The sequence below is a fragment of the Lentinula edodes genome, assembly GCF_021015755.1.
Source record: "Lentinula edodes strain Le(Bin) 0899 ss11 chromosome Unknown C8R40scaffold_34, whole genome shotgun sequence".
In the NCBI taxonomy this organism is placed as follows: Eukaryota; Fungi; Basidiomycota; class Agaricomycetes; order Agaricales; family Omphalotaceae; genus Lentinula; species Lentinula edodes.
Genome location: NW_025764340.1, coordinates 212568 through 234460, shown reverse-complemented (window position 1 = coordinate 234460; position 21893 = coordinate 212568). Strand labels below are relative to the sequence as shown.

The 21893-nt window shown below is 45.9% G+C and overlaps 9 protein-coding genes and 1 non-coding gene across 10 annotated transcripts; 2 read left to right on the top strand and 8 right to left on the bottom strand.

Annotated features, from left to right (window-relative positions):
* Positions 1–469: 469 nt before the first annotated feature.
* Positions 470–1703, bottom strand: C8R40DRAFT_1053529 (uncharacterized protein; the record flags this gene model as incomplete). Its single annotated transcript, XM_046224855.1, has 3 exons — positions 470–834; positions 890–1001; positions 1035–1703. 3 exons carry the CDS (start codon positions 1701–1703, stop codon positions 470–472), a joined length of 1146 nt encoding a protein of 381 aa, XP_046083067.1.
* Positions 1704–1888: 185 nt separating this feature from the next.
* Positions 1889–3487, bottom strand: C8R40DRAFT_1174044 (uncharacterized protein; the record flags this gene model as incomplete). Its single annotated transcript, XM_046232118.1, has 1 exon — positions 1889–3487. The coding sequence occupies one exon, from the start codon at positions 3485–3487 to the stop codon at positions 1889–1891; it is 1599 nt and encodes a 532-aa protein (XP_046083066.1).
* A 230-nt stretch (positions 3488–3717) lies between these two features.
* On the bottom strand, positions 3718–8161 carry C8R40DRAFT_1174043 (cytochrome P450; the record flags this gene model as incomplete). Its single annotated transcript, XM_046232117.1, has 23 exons — positions 3718–3873; positions 3925–4227; positions 4287–4853; positions 4913–4982; positions 5038–5255; positions 5314–5582; positions 5641–5730; positions 5781–6147; positions 6200–6217; positions 6272–6325; positions 6388–6554; positions 6605–6739; positions 6792–6809; positions 6875–6896; positions 6959–7074; positions 7129–7282; positions 7334–7352; positions 7406–7492; positions 7548–7555; positions 7605–7693; positions 7746–7779; positions 7833–7960; positions 8020–8161. The coding sequence occupies 23 exons, from the start codon at positions 8159–8161 to the stop codon at positions 3718–3720; spliced, it is 3231 nt and encodes a 1076-aa protein (XP_046083065.1).
* Positions 8162–9365: 1204 nt separating this feature from the next.
* On the bottom strand, positions 9366–11891 carry C8R40DRAFT_516005 (uncharacterized protein). The gene is made up of 3 exons (XM_046235309.1): positions 10561–11891; positions 9896–10504; positions 9366–9839 (listed from the first exon to the last, which is right to left on the bottom strand). The coding sequence occupies exons 1-3, from the start codon at positions 11737–11739 to the stop codon at positions 9744–9746; spliced, it is 1884 nt and encodes a 627-aa protein (XP_046083064.1). The 5' UTR covers positions 11740–11891; the 3' UTR covers positions 9366–9743.
* Positions 11892–13633, bottom strand: C8R40DRAFT_515459 (uncharacterized protein). The gene is made up of 9 exons (XM_046235306.1): positions 13139–13633; positions 12886–13082; positions 12703–12833; positions 12485–12635; positions 12387–12422; positions 12308–12323; positions 12230–12250; positions 12149–12164; positions 11892–12086 (listed from the first exon to the last, which is right to left on the bottom strand). The coding sequence occupies exons 1-9, from the start codon at positions 13461–13463 to the stop codon at positions 12044–12046; spliced, it is 936 nt and encodes a 311-aa protein (XP_046083063.1). The 5' UTR covers positions 13464–13633; the 3' UTR covers positions 11892–12043.
* Positions 13634–13936: 303 nt separating this feature from the next.
* On the top strand, positions 13937–14010 carry C8R40DRAFT_t195. Its single transcript has one exon. It is a non-coding gene; the product is annotated as a tRNA-Ala (tRNA).
* Positions 14011–15043: 1033 nt separating this feature from the next.
* On the bottom strand, positions 15044–17593 carry C8R40DRAFT_515882 (WD40 repeat-like protein). Its single transcript, XM_046235308.1, has 6 exons — positions 17551–17593; positions 16910–17461; positions 16367–16860; positions 15733–16311; positions 15361–15675; positions 15044–15295 (listed from the first exon to the last, which is right to left on the bottom strand). The coding sequence occupies exons 2-5, from the start codon at positions 17259–17261 to the stop codon at positions 15382–15384; spliced, it is 1719 nt and encodes a 572-aa protein (XP_046083062.1). The 5' UTR covers positions 17262–17461; positions 17551–17593; the 3' UTR covers positions 15044–15295; positions 15361–15381.
* Positions 17594–17900: 307 nt separating this feature from the next.
* On the bottom strand, positions 17901–19526 carry C8R40DRAFT_1174040 (uncharacterized protein; the record flags this gene model as incomplete). The annotated part of the gene is made up of 6 exons (XM_046232116.1): positions 17901–18084; positions 18146–18404; positions 18454–18579; positions 18632–19123; positions 19173–19365; positions 19419–19526. The coding sequence occupies 6 exons, from the start codon at positions 19524–19526 to the stop codon at positions 17901–17903; spliced, it is 1362 nt and encodes a 453-aa protein (XP_046083061.1).
* An 85-nt stretch (positions 19527–19611) lies between these two features.
* On the top strand, positions 19612–21749 carry C8R40DRAFT_1119233 (uncharacterized protein). Its single transcript, XM_046228722.1, has 6 exons — positions 19612–19887; positions 19940–20092; positions 20144–20238; positions 20299–21290; positions 21344–21505; positions 21565–21749. Exons 1-4 carry the CDS (start codon positions 19704–19706, stop codon positions 21250–21252), a joined length of 1386 nt encoding a protein of 461 aa, XP_046083059.1. The 5' UTR covers positions 19612–19703; the 3' UTR covers positions 21253–21290; positions 21344–21505; positions 21565–21749.
* C8R40DRAFT_515393 (uncharacterized protein) lies at positions 21349–21706 on the bottom strand. The gene has a single exon (XM_046235305.1). It carries the CDS (start codon positions 21599–21601, stop codon positions 21392–21394), a length of 210 nt encoding a protein of 69 aa, XP_046083060.1. The 5' UTR covers positions 21602–21706; the 3' UTR covers positions 21349–21391.
* Positions 21750–21893: the final 144 nt, after the last annotated feature.

Sequence of the window (21893 nt, the reverse complement as noted above, 5' to 3'; positions counted from 1 at the left end):
AGCGGAGAAACATTGTTACTAAAGTAGAACATGTCAATAACCCAGATTCAAGGCCAAACATGGTTCATTGGCAGGTTTCAACTTGAGGACCGAACACGGGCCCACAGGGGCCGTTGTTCGGCTGCAAGTGGGTAAGAAAGGGAAAGCGATTACGGGAGGTTAGATACACGTACCACCTTGCAATAACCATCAGTAGCTGCATGTATCGAACGTTTCTTTGAGGGATAATGCGAACACTCGAGGTGAGGTTGCAAAACGAGGAAGATTCTTTCAAACACCAACGAAGAGAGACTGGAGAGGATCAAATTTGACTGTTATGAGTAATAAACATACATTATAGTACAGTATCCCTGAGCGTAAAGCGCTGACTAGAAGTTCAGAGCATCGGAGAAAAAGAATCCAGCGAAATCTGGAGTGTGGACGAGCATGACGGTAGCTCTCAACTCTGGTGGGCAGATGTAGAGAAGACCTAAACCTCGTCTCCACTTTGCTTAGTTCCCAGTACGCCTTCCTCCAATTTCTCCTTCCAAAGGGCACCTCCAAAAAGCGTGATATCCGTCTTGGTCACCTTCCTTTGTATGGTTACTGGAGGGACCACAGTAAAACTTTTGACGCGTTTGTCCCAGATGAGCCACTCAGTTGCGAGGTCGACGGAACGACCATAAGCGAAATGCTCATTGCGGAGATGCATAAGGAGACGAACAGCACCGGCAGGCGAGAGTGCATAAGCATGTAAACAGCGGGGTTGAAAAGAGGGATAAAGAAGGTTCTTTTTGGGAATAATGTACGGATCTTCGACAACAGGGTGAATTGTTTCCTTGGACCAGCAGAAGCCTGGAAATATAGGATTAATGATAAAGGATTGAAGAGAATAATTTATATAACACACCCAAGAAAAACATATCCCAATCATAAGGAAGCATCGGCAACAGCACACTCATCCTCTCCTTAATATCCACCTCCATATCCACGTCATCCTCCAAGATCAAAGCAATATTCTCCTGCATTTTCCCTTCCACTCTACTCAGATCTACCCCAGCGCGAGCATTGTCGTCCACGACGCGTCGTATAGCAGTGAAATGTGAGTGAAATGCGGCAACTCGTTCCGGAGTCAGATACCGCCACTGCGGCATCTCAGCAGAATACTTAGTTAGCCGAAAGTTGTCCTCCGCACAAATCATCGATGTTTTCGGGAGCGGGACGTCTGGTGTAGGCTGTGAAGGCCATAGCTCAGCGCCAGCGAGGGATATCGAATCGGGATCGGAGGATGAATTGGAATCGTATGAGGGGAATTTGTTGTTTGCATCTGCTGGCCAGGAAAACGGTAAGTGTATAGTATCCTGCAAGGAGTAATCTTCGTTCTCCACTCGCTGAGCTTGGACGTTATGAAGTAAATCTTGGACGATAGACGTATTCGCGTACGTTCCATCGTGATACACCCAATTAGATATCTGCAGCCCATCCATGAGACGGACGATATCATTTCGTCTATCTGTCCGGTGCGGAAGAGAAATAACATAAGTTTTGGAAATAAAGCCTAGATCCAAAGAGGGCTTTGGCGGAGTATATGCCGAGGTAAAATTGTAGAAAGTAGAAAGGGTAGAGAAATGTCCAAGTTCTTGCGATGTGTAAAGGTAGAGAACGAATGTGGTCAAAACAAGGACAGGGGTGAGCACCAAAAGCCGGCGGAACGTTGCTGTCATCGTGAAGGTCTGGAAAAAGTGTGCAACGACAAAGTTCCATTCACTCTTACTGAGTACATACTTAGGGATGTACAGTCTATATATAAGAATGGCATAGCAACGATGTATGTATATACATACAACAATTCCACCCGTACCAGCCCGTACACACCTTGAGAACCCTTGTCTGCGATTCCAGGTCCTCCTTAGTCTTTCGCCTTTAGATTCAAGTGAAGCAGCAGATCGTTCAACCGAGTAATCATCGTCTCTGTAATTCGATGATGTCTATAGGCTAACGTCAAAGTACTGAAGTACGCTCTCGAATCACCATTCACAACGGTGCGAGATTCTACCATGTCGACGATGCAGTTTTCACAGCCTTTCGGGATGACTTCGAAATCCACCAGATGCAACGATTCGAGTTTTGAGATTATAGGCTTATGTCCTTCCGAGTCGCAAAGAAGGAGTCCGTGCATCAGCAGTTTCGTGTTGAGATTACAGTCATTGAGCTTCAGGTGTTTGAGAGTCGGCAGAACGACAAGGACAGAAAGGATGTCCTTTGTACACATCAACCGCACGCGGATCAATTCCAGCGTCGATAACGAGGAAGAGGATCTCGTGTTCAGGGCGATGAGATGCTGGGAGAACGAGTCAGAAGGATCATCCCCGCCATAGTCGCTGTGATCGATACGGAGGGTAACAAGAGAAGGGACAGTGATATGTTGGATAAACCGCGCCTCGTTCTCTTCCTGCCACTGTTCCAGACAGAGAACCTTCAGGGCGGGAAAAACCATAGTTCCGGAAATCTTGAGCAATGCGTCACATAGCCATGCAGGACATCGTACGAACCGGCACTCGACTACCGTATGCTGGCAATTACGGAGTAATTCAAAGTAGGAGCGAGCATCAGCCAGAGAGTAGTAGTCGCCAGGGTCACGAAGTTCAAGATGTAAAGAGTGTAGCTGTTTCAAAGGAAGGGGAATCATGAATACGGTTTGAGCCAAGAAAGAGCTATTGCTGTATGCTGAACAAGACAGGTTCAATTTGACGGTGCGTAATTGAAGCGCATTGAGAAACGTTGTAAATCGACGACATTGAGGGAAACTTGGTATAACATCACTGAATTCTGATTTGTTTGCATTCTGAAGAAGAGTCAAGTCGATCTTGTTCAAAACGGTAAAAGCCAGTTGTTTGTCGAGGAATGAAAGAAGACATTGGAGAGGTAGGGCTAAACACAATGACTGCAAGCGATTGCAAAACGGAACCAGTCGATTTAGGAGATTTTGAGGAGCAAGAGAACTGTTTGGATGCCACTGTGCAATCAAGATATGCAAAGGAAGTGATCCACTGCGCCCGAGCCAAGAGTCCACCATCATTGCATCGATATCATCTGAAGAGATCCCACCTTTTGGGCTCAACAAGATCCGGAGTTCGCACCAAAGTCTAGGCGTCCCAAAAGCGACTTGCCTCCATGTCGAACAGATTTGTGATAAGAGCAATTGTGGTTTCAAGCTTTTTCTGGACGGGATAGGTCTAGGCCTCTTGATAGCGAGAGAACAGTATTCGGAAAAAATGTTGGACAAAAGCTCAAAGGGTAATTGGCGAACTGGTGCAAGAATATTATACATAAACGCAAGATTTTGTCTTTTCTTTTTGAGTTGGCGTTTGAGTTGCGAAAGTTGAATCTCTAGACGCGCCAATTCTATCTCGATTGAGGATATTCGTGTTTTGAGGAACGAAGTGTCGTCGGGAGAGAGATAGAGTGGAATTGCTTCGATACGAGGTTGGAGGAGGTACTGGGCCATGGACTGAGTCCGGAGTCCGTATTTGATCAGTCTACCGATTAGCACGAGCTGGTACTGAATAAAGAGACCATTCACCTATGTATGCTCGAAATCCTTTGGACAATGTTTGGAGTAAAGAGTCAAAAATATCGATTCGAATTTTTCTTATGTAAGTACTGTGATACCGAACTTCCTTTTTAGGAATTGGCTGCGACTAGGATTCCTCACAGATAAACTACAAAAAACTCGTCCTAATCGAACACATCCGTGGCAAAACGTCCTTTCAGCACCGATTCTAATTTTTTCACGGCTTGGGATTGGTCCAAATCGGGTCGCAGGGATCGTAAAATCTCTACCGATTGCTTTCTGACTGCTTTCGCTATCTGGTTCGAACCACAAATAAAAGACTGGACCACAAATTGAATGACACTCTTATATAAGATAGGGAAAAGGCTTACATGAGCTTTATCATTGAAGGCGGCCACAACGTCCTCTTTGTCAGCCCATAATCGACTGAAAGCGTTTGAGTTGGCTAACAGTTTTAAGAAAGAAATGTTAATGCCGTACTCTTGAATATACTTGCATCCCTTCGAACGTTCTGGAACCCTCGAAAACGCAGGACGAATATCAACCACGCCGAGCTTTGACCATTCCGCAAGGTCGTCCGTTGAATAAAGATAGTCTCCCTCGGGATCACGGCAGCCAAAGAAAAGCAATATCTTCCCAACTTTTCGACCAGATATTTTTTGCAAGGCTCGCTCCTAATGGGGCATTTGCGTGAGCTTAATAAATAAAGTAAGTTGTACAGCATTATACATACCTGTATGAACCCTCTCAGTGGAGCCAGCCCTGAGCCCGCGCAATACGCGAGGAGCGGTATCTCGAGATCCTCTGGTAGTCTGAAAGCAGCGGCAGAAGCACGCACAGACATCTGCACCCGATCTCCCGGAACGAGCTCTGACAAATAATTAGACGCAACACCAAGGAACGTCTTTCCTTCTCCGGACAACGATTCAGCTTCAAGCACGCTCACAGTAAGCGTGACATGCTCAGCATTCCATAACGGAGAAGAGGAGATTGAGTATTGTCTTATTCGCATGGGTGGAAGCATACGGAGGTAGGTGGCAAGATCGAGACTGATTCCGTTGGGGTGTTTTTCTAAAAGGTCCAAGACACAGATTCTGCGAGAGAGAACAGTCTTTTGATAGGACTCTTGAAGCTCGACTAATTGCGCCCGGACGGCGTCGTCGGTTGTCGCATCGATCAAAGTGCGCAGATCTTGAGCGGTAGCTGGCTGTGAAAGCTCGACGTAGCCACTCAAAACTTCGGTCAGTGAGACAGGTTTGTCCACTGGAAGGAACGTTGGAGAGATGGAAGAAATCGTAACCTTAAGGTTACCGACTCAAGTTGGTACAGAACGTACAATGAGATAAATGACGGACATACACTTTGTTCATTGGAAAGGCCGAAATGCGCAAGAACTCTGCGAACGTTTCGAGGAGGATTCTGAGGCAAACTAAAGACAAAGAGCATAGGGTCAACGTTAGCGGGATACTCACAGAATCACTTACATTGCGAGATAGTCACCCGCTCGATATGTTGAACCTTCAGGCAACTTGAATTCGATATGCCTCTTAACGGGATGACCAGGGGCTGTCAGAACGCGATTTTCGATAACGCAACCCAGGGCCGCATCAGACTGACGCAAAGCAGCCGGTCTGTTAGCACCAGAGTCGATGTCAACTTTGAACCCGGAATCCATAGACTCAGAGTGTACAGTCGAGTAGACCTGACCAATCGAAAAGCCATATAAATGGAATTAAATAAGTAAGCGAGCTTGTCCTCACCTTCGTTAAGGTCGCCCACAGGTTCCTTGTGAACTGGTCGAATATATCGAAGAAATCTCCTTTACTGCTGTCTCCTGCGCCTCGAGGAAGGAGACATTCTCCACCACTTTGTTGTAGCTTTTCGTCGATCAGCGTAGGTACTCGCTGGTATGTCTGGGTCCAATCGCTATTTCCGCAACCGAAAACTGCATAACGGACGCCTCGAAGCTCGCTACCTTGGAGAGTCGATATCCAGTCAACAAAACGGGCAGCATTATCCGCAGGTTGACCTGCGAATCCAAGGACACTATCAATATGAGTAGATTCCGACATTGGTAATGTATATACCTTCATATGAAGCAGTACAAATGATTGTTGGGCCATCGGTAAGGAGGTGGCCAGTTGCCGAATCAAGGCTACCAAGTCTGGGTGCAAACCCTACATTACGACTTCAGTTCTCTCCCCGATGATTCCAGAAGCCTACACACCATAACTCGGAGCATCATTCGCGATTCTTTGTGAGAAAGCTTCCGAGGTTCCAGTATTTGACCCATAGAAAATATACATAGGACGTCTCGCTTCGGTTTTGAATACAGCAGCAACAGAAAGAGCGGTACTATTCTGCGAAACTTGTTTGAGAATAGATGCAGTTGGGTAGAAATGGGGAGCTTGATGACGGAGCTTGGCACGTATAAATAGATCTTTTGGTTTGACAGTAAGCGCTTGCTTCAATTCTAGATTATAAGTTGGGTCCACAAAAGACAGATCGAATTTTTGCAGAATTGAAGCCATTACAAGGCTGACTTCCTGCCATGCAAAAGGCCGACCTATGCATCCTCTCATTCCGAATCCAAACTAACCAAAGATCTTCATTAAATCCACCATTGATGAGAAACTGAAAACGTACTGGTTGCCAGGACTGGGGCTGAACAAAGGTTTAGCTTGACAATAAATATCTCCACGAAACCTAAAAGCTCACCGGAAGTGCTTCGAATTTCCCGTCTAACATTCTTTCAGGGCGAAACTCTTGAGCCTTGAGAAGGATGGAGTCCAAGTAATGACTTCACAGGCAAACAGCTATACACGGGGACTTACATCTTCTCCCCAAACCTTGGGATCCTTCTGATACACCCACGTGTTGACTATCAAAGACGAACCCGCCTTGACAAAATATTTCCCCTTGGCAAGATAAGTGTCTTCTAATGACTTTACCATCCGCATAGGAGCGGTAGGAGCGAGACGAAGCGTTTCTCGGATTACCGCTGCTCGCAGGTTGATTAAACATTGGATATTATCTTAAATCACGACTTACCGGTGAGATAAGGCATCTTGCTCAAGTCCTGGTATTGAACAGGCTGTCCACCAAGGACTTCGTCGACCTCCGCTTGCAATTTGCGCATTGTTTCGGGATTTTTGATGAGGTAGTAAGTCATGAAACTCATAAGGCCTAATACGGGACTGAGAGGGTGGGGGATATCATCGAATGCCCTATCGCGTACCTGAAGAGGTTTCATGACCTGAGGATTGCACATATGTAATCAGCCAAGAAGTCAGTGTAAATCAAACAAAGCCACCAAGTTACCTGCTATCAAAAAAGTGAGGAGCTGGACACAAGCTCATTAAGCATCAAGCTGACAACCCAAATTCTGAAAGTTAATGCTCATACATTCTTCACTATCGCATCATCGCTCAAGCCCTGCCCCGTTTTGGGATCTTTTGAATAAAGCATAGTGTCAAGCAAGTCTTTCTTCTCGATAGGATTTTCTCTTCGATCGTTAAGAACTGTCAAGAGTTGCTGAGTCACATTTGAACAACGTTATGATATAGGATGCTTACTACGAGTCGCAACATCCGTCATAAATTTTGCGTCGCTTTCCCACTTCGCTGTGGTACCCGACATCAAGGCTTGCATAAAACTTGGACGGGTAGAGCGAATATAACATTCTTTCAAGAAATCAGTCATAGCTGCGGCGAAGGCGGGCTGATTCTCCTATAGATTCCTTGTTGAGCATGATGATCGAGCGATAGAAGTATGACGCACAGTGTAAAAGGAATTCAATCTAGAGAACAAAATCAGTTCCATTTTCTGATTTGACGAAGATAATCAATTCACCGATATGACATAGAGCATAGAGCGATAGTATCGAGAGCCACTCTAGTAAGATCGTCTGATGGGTCAATAACATGGTCGGGTCCGAAGCTCATCAAAGAGATTGAGGATACAGAGAAAATGAAATTGTGGTGTCCCGGCGTACCGTTCCCACTGCAAAGAAAGATCAGAACGGGGTCGGAGCAGCAATAAGAGGTCTGACTTTGAGAAGAAGTTGACTACAGATATCGCGCATGTCTTCCATCATATCTCGAATGGCCATGGTATTGAATGCAGGCAACAAAAGTCGATCTATAGAACAGCATAAAAAACGGCAGAGTAATCGATTCACAGTAACACGTACGTGCTATCGCCCAGTTAGGTTCATCTTCATAGGCCTTATATATCAGGGTGAATTCAAATTTTTTACAAACTCAAACATAAGACGCACAGTGAATAGACCATCACCTGAAAGATACCGTACTTCATTCAGCGACCCTACCACGCCTTTCCGAAACGCAGCGTCGTTAGAAACTTCATTCGCAAGTTCTTGCGTGTTCAAGAATATGAGCTTGCGGCCTATGGAACTATTCAGCACAAAGAGAAAAACTGGGAAAAATGACATCGTTCTTTCGTACCAAGAATGTCAATGAGATATATTTCTCCATATTGTTGAGCTAAAAGGGTGAAGCCTTGGATAGGCAACTCTCTGTCAAGATGTGCGACATTGCCAATAAAAGGTAGGGTCGGCGGTTGTGGTATTTTGGATTGGGCAGACATAGTGGTGGCAGAGCGACCGTACTAACTCCAAATCGTCCAATTTATCATGATTCGTTGCTTTGCGAGGCTTCCAATCAGTAAATCCATCGATCTTCTTTGCCACGCCAGAATCAGAAGTAGTGACACTTAGAAGTCAATGGCATGAGCACGTTAAGCGAGTATGCATGAGGAAACCAGCTGGCCATGGTACTGGCCGGTACTCTTGTAGTAGCACAACGCGAGACGACACGGTGGTAAACAGGCGACTTTATTATGAGAATTACAAAAAATTTTGATCGTACTACCAATGACCGACGCAACAACTTATTATCATTGAATAGGACGTACCCCAATTAAAACCACGTTTCCCAATGCCTTAGTGCAAAATACAAGCAAAGACCTGCAAGACGCCCAATCACGTATGTCCTTTTCGAATGGTATCCAGCATCTCTGTTGACCGTCAGAATCAACGATCCAGCCGTCCTGAAAAAATGCATCAGTGCGAGGTATTTCATTGACTTGCTCAAGTCCGCGCTCAATGTCAAAGGCACCGGCAGTGGAGATGATATATTTTTTGTCCTGGGTGAACGACAATAGTAGCGGAGGTCTTCCAACCACAGATATTCGTTGGGTGTGTTTGATGCAAATCGAAGATTCGTTGTAGGCGAGAGTATAGACGGCCAACCGTGTGTTTGTTCGAGAGCTGATGGCGAACAAATATCCTTCCTGTGATAACGATATGGATTGTATATCTTCGTCAGGCGAGTAATCCCGGCTGTCAAGCTCAAACTCTGCCAGAAGTTTCCAGGTAGCCATTTGCCATACTTGCGCGAATGTAGGTCGTGCATCAGCCTTCATAATACACAGGAATAATGAAGAATCCCCAGAAAATACACATTGGGAAAAAGAATAACTATAGGATTCGGGGAGAGATTGAACTGGTAGCCTTTGTGCGAGCTCGTTGCTTCCAAGGTCCGAACCAGTACTTCTGATGTACACTCTCTCCGGTGAGATAGAGGCAACGAATTTCCCATCCAGACTGAAAGCAACAAATTTCACTGCACTAGGATGACGTTCCCTTTTCCAGTATCGCGACACGTTTGTCATGCTGGAGTCCCAGATAGTGACTGTACCATTACTGGATCCTGTAGCTATCTTGCCACTACAGGACATGGCCAATGCAGTTACGGGCATCTGAACCGATATAGGCGCCTCCATGATTCGCATGTCAAACAATGCCGTCCTGGAACCGGGACATATATGAGCACAATGGAGATATTTCCCGTCCTTTGAGAACACAACGGAAGAAACGGTCCGTTTCTGTTCGTTCTGGAGCCTCATTAATGGTTGTTCATCTCCTAATTTCCAAGCCCACAAAAATGACTGTCCGGTGGCAGCAAGATACCGCCCTACTGGGCTGAGTGCTAGGGCGGAAATTTGGTGAGAAACTGGGAGGACGATGGAGGGAGACATTTTTAACGCGGTACCCTCAAGGATATGGGTAAAAAGTGATATCCCAGTATCACTAGCGATAGCAAGTGTGTCGCCGTCGGAAGAGAATGTAGCGCAACGAGGTGATTCAGCAAAATTCAAATCCAGAGTTCTAGTTGAGCCCCCCGCCGGTAACTTCTTCAAATGAAGCCCGACTAGAATGTGATGCGAGGAAAGAGCGAGCAATCTGTTCTGAGGATTTTGATCTCTGCGACATTGTATAATAAGTCTCTCCTTCCATGTTCGAGCTTCCCAGACTTTCACCTTAGACGAAGTCAAGAGTGCGACCAGACTGGGAGTTCCGCGTTCAGAATGAAACACCAATATAGGAAGCATCTTAGACCCAGTTGCTTGGTATTGCTGCAGTAAGGTTTTCTCGATTTTCTTCGATATGACATTCCAAAGGTGAACCTCCACGTAACTGGAACGAGATAACGTTGTGACGAGGATATTATCCTTTCCAACAAACAATGCGTCAATATATGACTGCGAGCCGGAATCATCCAGAAACACCTCAAATGTGTCCTTAGCGTTTTCTCCAATCTCTATACGGTCTTTTTTCACGACCGCGACTCGAGACGCATCTTGCGAAAGCTTGATCTTCAAAGGTTCTTGGACATTATCAATGCTGGGCTCAATCGTGATCAATTGTCTTCGATGGCAAGTCACTTCAGCCACCGTGACGGATGCTTCAACATGACGGTATAGTTCCGCTACTCGCCTGCCAGAGGGCGTCCAAGGAAGAAGAAAACTGTGGTAGACTTGATGTGGCGATGACTCTATGGCCGTACGAAACAACTTGAATGACTTTAACGCATCGGAAACTGTGCCTTCCAAAGATGAATGATCACCCAACCCCGAGTCACAATTATCCTGCCACACCTGATGAGATTCAAATTTGCACTCTTTCAATCGGAAAGAAACACTACCTCAATCCATTTCAACAGGACATTGAGAGCCGAAGCAATACGATCCATTTCACCCAGTGCTGCTAACACTTCAAGCCAATGGAGTAGATGTGCATGGAAGAACTCTTGTAAGATAAAGAAAAGAGATTGTCTCTCCTCCTGCGCCGTCAACATATTTATCATGACCAGATGTTCGGGCCAATAACGACAAGCATAAGATAGATCCGGAGTGATTTTACTGTCTTGCCTTGGAGACTGTCTAGTGGTATTCGCATGAAGTCGGAAACCTCCCGGGCCAGAGATATGCCGATGCAGATATTTATTCATAAGACATAATAGAAGTCGAGTGATATATAAGTGCATGCAATCTTGCAGTGAACCGTCTGGTTGGGCCAATTGGCCGGATTTTAAATGATCCTGGAACGATGAGTGAAGAATGAGCACAGTCTCATCCTTGACACTGAGTATGTTCTCGGGAAAGCCGGAGAAAAAACCTCGCAGCTCGTCAATGGGAATGCCTAACAAGGGTGCTAGTTCGATCAAGCTTAAGGAGTCCTGTCCAAAAGCGACCATGACCAAGGCAGCATACAGACCGCGGCGCTGAATGGGATCACCAGAATCATCATTGGAATCGACGACGGACAACGCCCGCTCTATGACGGACTCATAAATCTTGTTCGTCCCGCGCGAAAGCAGATCCTTGAAACTATCCGCCTGTTTCGAAGAATTTCCGAACGGGCCGATAAGTTCTTGACATGCGGTCAAAGCAACGAAGAACGAGCAGTTGGCATTGTTGATGACATTCTGTAACGAGATTATGTCCTTTTGGCCGAATCCCCTTGTTTTGAGCTCTACAGCAAGCAAAAGACGTAGATCGTGGCGCAATTCAGGCAAGCTGACGTCCTCGTCTAGTGAAAAGCAACGATATCCTGAAGGGTTTTCGGAAACCTTCAAGAAAAGCTGTTCGAAAATTGGAGAATTGGAGCGGGAACTGATGAGGACCTTCAATGCGGTCACTCTACTAACGTTAATGAGCAGAGTATTGAGCACTTCGAAGGCATGGTCCAAGAGACCTTTGCACTCATCCAGTCCGTCAATGACAAGCAACGTAGTCCCGTTGACACTACCCAGAGGACTGATCAAAAGCTTCTCGAACTGTGTCTCCCCGGAGCCACTAGTGGGATCTTGCTGTCCGAGCATAGGCTCCAGAATGGAGTAAATGGTATCATCGCATTGGCAAAGCTGGCCCGCGAGGGTTGGAAATATGTACTTCGGATTACTCGCTTTATCGAATGTGCTCGAGCAGAAAAACCCGGCGAAACGAATATCAGTACCGATTCCTAGTATCTCCTGGAAGACAGTGACAGCTATGGTAGACTTTCCGGAACCAGATTGCCCCGATAGACAGAACACCTGTGGCGATGTATCCGTTTTAAGCCAATCTTCAATGCTCTTGAGCACGCTAGATCTTGTTCCTGAATAGCAGGCTTTCCGACCGAAGCTGTCAGGTAAAGCGTCCTGGGCCTCTATGAGTTTGTCGCGAACCACTATAAAATCATAATAAAATCATTTGTCAATTTCGTGCTGAATCAAAAGCGTCGTGACATACACTGTCGACGGATAGCCTAGGAATCGAGAAGTCAAACTCAGACAAACATGAAATAGAATACAATCTGGTACATGCACTTACATCTACTTGGGGCGTGATTGTCTATAATTTTAGTGAGCGAGCTTCGTTTAGAGACACGGGTACTACGGAATAACTCACGTCCAAGTTGATCTTGCTTTCCTGGGAAGTATATGATTAAGAACCTCCATTGAAGGAATTTTGACGAGGTGACACTTACCATCGTTACCCTCAAAGTCATACGATGAATTTGCATCTATCCAAAGAACGAACATCCCATTAATTATGCTCAAGGAAGTGATACTTCTGTATGCTTACCATGATATCAGCAAACATACTGTTAACCCTCCTTGCCAATTCTGCGATGACTTTCGCATCATGAGCCGCAGAGAGGAATCTCGCCAACACCGAAGGCTTCTTAACTTTATCGATTTCTGCGTTAATATCATCGGTTATAATCGCAATATCTCTGAAAACAGTTGTATGACAAGGCTTGAAAGTTGTTTTCGGGGCTGCGAAGTTCGGTAATGACTCACGGTGCTAGATTGATGGTCAGAAACTCTTTAAAACTTTCCGGTATATCGTCTTTGATAGGTTCAATGTATTTTCTTAGGCGTTCAAGATTTTGATGAAGATCATCGATGTCGGCGTTGTTATCAGTGAGTTTCTAGACCGAAGTTCAACATGTAGGAGGTAAGTTTCCCGAATTTTGAGTGTACCTCATATTGCCCAAATAGAACCTGCAGGCCACCGACCACTGCCCCAAGACCAGTGAAAGGAACATCGCCTGACACACATTGGAGGACATCTAGGAGAAGCTTTGCACTTCCTGAGAGGGTTCTTGGGGTTGATCGAGGCTTCAGGGGCGATTGAGGTTGTTGCGGCAACTGGGTATCAGGATCGTTCACAGCAGTGTCTATGTCAAGCTTGAGAAGTCAGGAAAAAAAGGTGAGAAGGAACATAGCGGCTCGCCTGTGACATCAATAGCAGCAATCTTCTTTCGAGAGCTAAAGCTCCTGATCAGAGTTGTAACTTTTCGGACAAGCCCAGCCATTACAAGTTCAAGATTGACGTTTTGAAGGATATCGATTAAAGACAACCAAGGCAAACCTGGGCCAAGCTTTGTATTGTTGTAAATTGGTCGAAAAAGCATTTGGCACAAAGCGTAATAAGCGCGCTGCGGCGTTACACGTTGAGAGAAGCCCTGTGAAACATCCCCGTCCAAACACTTAATCTGATCTATCCAAATCTTTGAGTCCGACATAGGATGAGGTAGCGAGGAGAATGTGTGCCGCATGTAAGATTTAAAGGCCGACAGTCTAAGACCATCCAAACCTGTGGCATGAGGCAAAACCTGGGCAAAATGGCAGCCTTTCAACGCCACTGGGTACCGCCAGTTGTTTTGCTTCGAGAATTACATCGAAGAACATCCAAAGCGGGTTCGAAACCAGCTCAATGAAATCATTTAACGCTCGCGAAGTGCAAATCCAGTCAAGAATTAGAGGCACAAGATTTAGAGTAGACAGTGGGAGTCGGAAGGCAAGAGGAGGAATATAAGCGCTCGAACTTCCCATTCATGATCATCAACTATCATGCCAGGGGAATTTTGAAAAGTGTTCAAAAAAAACTACGACGGAATGCCTTCATTGTTGTTGGATCATCGGCTTTATACTGACAACATGGCATATCAGGAATCAGGATGCCTTTGGAAACGGAAGAGTTGATGGAAGGACTTTATGATACACCATGCATAATTGACCCTCGCTACAAGGGCACATGGTGTAGTTGGTTATCACATCCGCTTAGCATGCGGGGGGTGCTGGGTTCAATTCCCAGTGTGTCCAGTTGTGGGGTAGTGCCGCGATGTCCTGCATTAGGTATTATTTTTTCCCAATTGTTCCGCATCTATGCATCCCATGGTTTGAGATATACAAATACATCTACCTAGCTAGCACTTTCACTAGCACTAGCGAACCCCTCCGGGGCACGATAAACCTTGCTTGCATTCACAATCAAACAGTTGACTGTATGTCCAAAGGTTGTATGGCTCACCTCTTTCAAGATAATAACAAAGGGTAAACTAGTGCATGAGTGGATGAACAAGGATTAGAAGAAATATGTCTATACAATGGATCGGAGAAGTGCAATTGAGAAACGAAAGGAAAATTCAAAAGTGAGATTAAAGCGCCTAGCGTCACGCGTGTGAAAAAATGCACGGTTGGTAAAGACGGGGTGGCAAAGGACCTAGCAAGCAAGGTGATATCAGCTTGAATACAAGTAAGGGACTAATTACGACAAGCATTAGCAGTCAAGTGTGTAATAATAACGCAAAGATAGTAGAAGGGGGACAGGATGGGGTAGCGGAGGACTATGGATAACTCGATAACCCCTCATGTGATCACGTTGCTTTTACGGATCTACATACCCCGGAATTGGTCAATTTTGTAATCTGTAGGTAGATTTTGAACTTGTACTTGTTTGCGAAAGATATGTATCATACGTAGCTGCTTGCAAGGAGAGAGATTTCTGACAACTTTCTGGTTGATATGCACCGAAATGTTCGCAATGCAACATAATGTAACAAATTTTCGGATCCAGGTACATACAAAACCATATATACTGGGTGGTAGTAAGAGTCGATAGATTCCTGAGAAAAGGGAGAGGAAAGGCAAAAGAAATGGATAAAGGGACTAACACCGGTTTACCAACATTACTATGATATGGATGAAAGGCCGACTGAGAAGACCGGAGACAGAATAAGAATGCAAGAGCAAGGTTAGAAGGTCAATATAGTAACCCGTGCAGGCCAAAGAAAGAAGATAGAGAGAAAGATTGGCGAAGATGGAGAACTATCCAGGCAAGATCAAGTAGGGTGTAGGAATGTGTACATGACAGAGAGAAGGGGTGCTAGAGACGATCTAGGTATGTATATGATATGTCTTATATGTTGCATATGAAAAAGAATCGGGGTCATCGTGCATTCAGACCAGGCAAGGGCAGGTTGAGTATGTATATAGATGCTGCGAGTGGGTCAGGGAGTCATATGATGAGTCGATGTGGAAAGGAATGAGATGTTGTGGTTGACGCAATAGTATATGATTAGATAGAGCAAATAGGGGACAAGACGTGCTGATACAAAAAGACATACGATGTATGTGAGTACAGATTTAGGAGAAGAAAACCCGTACCCGTACCTCGAGAAATTAAGAGTGCCATCACCGGATTAACTTCCCATAATCCAGCCGACTGTCCTTCTCTCTCTCACTAGACTCTTTCTTCGGAAAGGCATTCCAGAACCTTAGCGTCTCGTCACCAGCACCGGTGACAATTGTTTCGCCGTCCGGACTCATGGCTAGATAAAGCACTCGATTAGTGTGCCCGGTTAAAGAAGCAACCATGTTCAGAGTTGGATATTTCCATATACATATCTGATTTTGAGCGGTCGTAGAAGAGAAACCATGAGTAGAGACAAGTTCATGCGAAGTCAATGACCAAATCAGGTTACAAACCTATGAAGAAAGATCATACGTAAGTACGGAGCAACATCCCGAAACTAAGAAACGGACCTGGCTTCCTGTGTCGAGCTCGTTGAGCATGGTTCCTGTCCCAGTATTCCAGAAACGGATATGCTTATCCTGCGTTCCGCCTCCAGTGGCAAGGACGCCTGAAACGTGTGGGTCCCATGCCAGTGCTTTGACTGCTGCGGTATGCTCGTGAAACTTCCATAGCGGTATATCGCCCGCGCCAGCATCATCACCACTTGACGTTCCCGGGACCGGCCTTCCTGCATTTGGTAACCCGGCTGCAGCACGCCTGGACCCTCGCAAGTCCCATATGCACACCTTGTTGTCGTTACCCCCACTGGCAAGATTCGCAGACGATGGGCCTCCATCACCGCTCCACTTGAGACCGCAGACTTCCTGCTTGTGTCCTTGGCATCTTTTGAACGGTCTCGTGTCTGCTTCACGTACATCACGGTGATGAACCATCCGATCACGCGAGCCAGAGGAGAGAATGTGCGCATTCCAGGCTATGGCACCGATACGTTGACCGTGGGCTTGGGGATATGTACGTATAAGTTGCAGGGTGGAGGCATCGTATACATGTAATGTCCCTGAGAGGGTGCCAACAGCAAGAGTTGAGCCCTGTTAAGTTAGTTGGAGCTCATTATTGTCATTATCCAGGTAGACAATAACATACCTTCTGTACCCAGGATACCGAGCTGATGGTGTCCCGCGATTCCGCCAAGTCGCATAGTTTGGAGACGGCGGCATTATGAGCGGTCCAGAGATATACACATGACCCAAGTCCAACGCCGAGAACATTAGTGCTCGACCAGTCCACAAGATTAAGATAGAAATCTTCTGCGAGTTCCGGTGCATCGAGAACACGGTAGGGTGTCTTACAAACACTCCTGAGCTGTCGGCGAGGGCTTTCGAGTAACTGCCGACTCTGAGCTCGTACAGGACTCATCGAATAGGCTTCATCAGTGGGTGTGTCGAGGCGGCGAGAAGGAGTGCTGGGATTAGAACGAGAAGGGGAACTATAAGCGAATAGACGCCGTCGAGTGGGAGTAGAAGGAGGAGCAGCAGAAGTGGAAGCAACAGGTGGTCGAGTGGGAGAAGATGGTCGATGGGGAGATGGGGGAGTGACTTCTGTGTGAAGTATAGAAGAGAATAAAGCATTTGCTTGTTCTGCAAAGCGATTAATAAACTTTTAGTAGATTCGAAATAAAATACAAACCTTTCAGGGCGTCGGACTCTGAGGGAATGATTCTGTTCTTCTTGGACGGTGTAGAGAGTTCTTGTTCCATAAGGTGATAGGATGTACGCATATCTCCTGTATCCCTCGATGGCACAAATCTGTCTCCATAATCTCTGGTAACTCGCGGTGCATCGACTGGCGAATCCGGTCCGCCGCTGCTGTCGCTGCTTGTTGTGGGTCGTGAATCGAGCGAGGGGGTCGCGGAGCCAGCTGGAGAAACGCCAAAAACTGAATTTATTCGTGGCCGATTCCGCCTAGGCGTACTATCATCAGTTTCCTGTTGTGATGCGCGCAAGCGCTTGCCGAAAGGCGAATTTTTCAATCCAGACATGATTTGGCTGTTTGGGATTCGTTGTGGGTAGGAAATGTGATTGTCAAGCGTTGGGGTGGGTTTACAGCAGAATTTAAAGCTAGAGGGAAAGCATAGAGGATCTTAAGGATGTGGATTAAAGTCAAGTCGCGTCGCCGACAAGTCACAACAACCCAAATCACGTGTTTGGTGCATCAATAAAGGACTTGAAAATTCGGAACCTATGCATCATAACAATTGTTTTGAGAAAAAGCAAGGATGAGAGAGGAAGGGCTACGATCTGGAAAACAGCGTTGGAATAACACCGCACCTCCCTGAGAGTATATACTTGATTCAGTGGCGTAGCCGTCCCGTCAATTGGAAATGCGGTCAAGCTGTCGATGAATTGTCGTTCAGTGATGATCATCAACGAAGAACAAAGGTCTCTTTGACCATGTGCAGATGTCCCACTCATAGAACAATGACCCGTATTCTCATTGCCAATTGTTCGACTTATATGGCAACGTCTCATCGCAGGTGCTAGACGTCGGAGCAGCAAGTTCACGCGCCGGAAAGGGTTTTCCAAGAGGTATATGTGCATTATGCAAGATTGACTTCTAGACGGATAACAATATCGCGTCTTCAGCATGTACATAAATTCTTTCAACATACATAGTGCCCTCAATAACTACCCCCTTCTTCGTAGTCTTCCTCCTCCTCGTCTCCTAACACACAAACTTTCAACGTCGATTCAGGACCTATACCTGCCTTGCCTACAGTGTCCTCATTGTCGCAATCATAGTGATGCGACACCATCTCACCAGTGAATTCATCAGGAAGCTCGACTACCAGTTGGAGTTTTGCTCTAAGACAAAACATGGTATATGAATAGAATAAAACACCCAGATGTGAAGAATTCAACTCACTGAATAGGGTCGAGACCAAAGTTCTTGCATGCTCCAGCAAGTACTTTGCGAACAGTGTGTTTCTTCTTGGTCATAAACTCACCATTCTGATCACGAGGACCCCAAATTCTGATTTTGAAACGCGGTTCGGGTTCGGCAGATGTTGAAGTCTGGGTTTGAGTTTGCGATTGGTTTTGACTCTGGGCAGAAGCGTTGGTATCCTGGGTCAATATTATGGGAGGCTGGCTATCTGTTATAGCGTCAATTCTAGCAAGCAATCCTGAGACGGAATTAGGAAACAAATGAGATTATACAACAAAATCCCATACTAGTATCTTTTGCGGGTGCAGTAGAATTTGACGGTTTAGCTAATTTCTCCTTCTTCACAGTAGCAGATATCTCCCCATCAATTTTCGATGCGGCACCTTTGTGACTCAATTTTTGCCCTTTAGAGGCTACGCAGTAATGATTAAGAAGATTATTGGTAGAGCTCAATTAGATACGAACATTCACCCAAAGTGTTTCCCTCTTCCTGTGAACTTTTTGATTGAAGAGCAAGTTCTTCCCATTCGCTAGAGCTACCCTTGGAGTTGGAGTGGGCAGACTTCGATTTCGAACCTGCAGGCTGAGGGGTAGCCGGTACTTCATCTTCATCAGCATCAACATTATGAACATGTCGTAAAATGGTGTTTGGAGTCTCCTGTGGCTTCGTAGTTTTCTTTTTCTTGGGTGAGGCGTACTCAACAGGCATATCATCATTGAAAAGGTCATGAGGATCAGTTCGGGTACTTGGACTAGGAGGCACAGGAATAGATTTTGGTTTCCCAGAGGAAGACGATGTAGATAGTGGCCGTGAGGAGTCTATAGTGGTTGGGGGCCCATTGAATGATGTGGATTTGGGTTTGATAGTTTCGCGACTGGAGGAAGGAGATACTACCGGGGTGTCTTTGGCTTTCATCTTCCCTTTGACATCGCCGCCATGTTCCAGACTTGTCTCTTCTGTATGAAGTTTAGACACGTTTGAAAACGCGGCATGAAAGATGCGCACCTCTAGCTCGAGATACAGCACCTACCTCGATAACGATTTCCAGTTCATCAATGTAGTCTTTCATGTGCTCGTACGCAGAATCGTCAATTTCAAAACGTTCTTCTGAGCGATTGCTGGTCGGTGCGCGCGACCGAAATATCGGCACACAATCATCTGGTATATTGAACTTCCGCCTCACTAGACGCACCAGGTCCTATTGGCTGTACATTGAAGGAGACGAACGGGATATGCTGTAACAACACTTACAGGATAGGCGTTAGGTGTGGCCATGAATTTTCGTTTCGTCCCAAGAGAGAAAATTGTGACAGGAACATCTGCTCCTGGGCCGGCATCATCGATAGCTTTCAGACGCATCTTATACAGACGATATGAGACCGTTGTACGAGAAGACTTTGACAATGTGACAGTGAATGTGACCGTCCGCGCGAAACTCCACGTGATGCACCCTACTTAGAGCCTTGAGCCAAATGTCTCAAGATTTCTAGGACTCTCCTCAAACCATCACGTACTCCGCTATTTCTTGCCCTTATAATGCTCGCGAAGCCTTCTAGCAACTCATCGCTCGCTTTTTCTCTTTGTGAAACCTCCTCTTTCGCTCAATCTATGTCTGAATGCACTCGCAAACGAAAGCGTCAAGCTGAAGACGACGACTTTGATCCCTTGAACCCTCAGAATCAAGACGATAAAAACAAAACTAGGAGGATCAACCCGTTTAGTGAGCTCTGCCTGCCTTCTCGATCTACTGCCGTCCACAATGTCATTCGCAGAGCTTGCTGAACGTCTACCTGATGGCCTTGTCAAGGAGATGGAAACTTTCATTAAACCTGGAGCGATTATGCCCAACTTCGACGTAAGGAAAGAGTTGCAGATTCGATATCAAGTCGATAGGCGGCATCTTTATGACTACTTTCATTCTCGCGGTGTGTGTTCTTCTTTCGGCATTGACACCTACGATGATTGAACATTTTCAGGTCTCCGCGTTGCGAAAGAGGATCGTCACAGCAATCTCACTAGAAGCAGAATCGCGAAGGCGAAAGCTCAAACAAATGGAGACGAAAGTGTCAAGGTATTTTGCGATCCGTGTATTTTTATGTGCTTACCCTCAGGCTTGCTGTATTGCATCTAGGAGAACGTGTCACAGAAATTTTACAAACCCATGAAGCTTCCGCCCGCCAAGCGATCCGCTCCCAAGCCGAAGATAGCTAGGAAAAGTTACAAGAAACCTGTTCTCATGTCTACAGTAGACAATCGTGTCTTTAGTCCCAGTCCTGCCGCATATAACCAAGAACCAGATGTTCAAGTGACTGCCAGCGCCGAGGAAGACCTCTCCCCCGAAAATGAAACCAATATTCTAGAGCCCGGTATCTCCTTCGACAGCGACGTCGATGCAGTCACTAACGCAGCTACACTGGCAGTAATGGAACAACAACCATGCTTTTACTCCGAAGACGCTTATGTTACCTCTGGTCCATCCACACCATCGCTCGTCGACGACTCTTCGTCTTGTAAGTCGCCATCCCCTTCACTCGAGGAAGAATCCTTCTCTGCTGCTGAGTTCGCTGCCGAGTTCCTCAATCTTCCTGAAGATCTTGATTGTCAAGACCAGTCGATGGACACCGTTTTCGACTGCTCTTTTGCTCCCTCTATCATTGGTGATTTAATGCGCCCTTCTGACCGGAAGAACATGTACGAACACATCGACACGAACATCGTTTCTAATGGCACAAGCTTTGCGTTGGACCTATCTGCTCTTGAACATGAAACATCAAGCCTCAATCCTCTCTTCGCAAATACAGCTTTACCATCTTTCTATCCGTCTTTGTCCCTCGCTTCTTACCTGAGTGCCTTACAGAACTTGTCTGCAGGCGCCGTACCTACATTTTCGACTTCTCTACCTGCTCCGATGCCTTCGTCTTCTACCTCGGAAGGATATTGCATCCCTTCTGCAGTACTGTCGAAATCAACGCGCGTCTTCACACCGCGCGATTTCTTAATTCCGGGTTTCCGACAAGTAGAAAGTGTTCCTTGTTCTGTTCCAGCAGTGCCTTTTACTGCGAACGCTTACTACCCTGTGTCATAGAATTAGCTTGAGTTGGTTTGAAACTGTGAAGCATCTAGGTTAGGCTTTCCTGGTCTCTTTTCATAAATTGTGCTAACGAAGATTTTCAAAGAACCTACGCTGAATTTTCTTGCCTTAGTCCATCCTTTCATCTTTTACTTCAGCCTCCCCCCTCGGACACCTCCAACCCCAGCCAGATATTTTGACGAAACCCCTCCTTCTCCATCTTATGAAAATCTCGTTCCCGGCCCGTCTTCTTCAGAATTCTGTATATGTACATAGACAGTTCTCTTGGTTTTTGTCTAGCGCATTTTCTTGATGATTGTTTTTCAGTGTCACCTTGTTCCTCTCGTTCCTCGAATCTCGCCATCCCTTGTCAATCATGAACCCGCGCCCTATCGTGATGTGCAGTAGGGTTTTTTCGTATCGTATGTATATGTACCTAACTTACACAAATCACTGTATACACACCTGAAGGAGAAAAAATTCCGCTCGACGGAATTACCAAAATTCAGTGCAACTGATATATCATGTGACCGGCGATATACCCGATATAGTTTATCCGCGGTCACATGATATATCAGTTACGCTGAATTGTTACGATTCCGTCGAGCGGAATTTTTTCTCTTTCCGGTGTGATAACTTTTACCGTTTGTTCCATG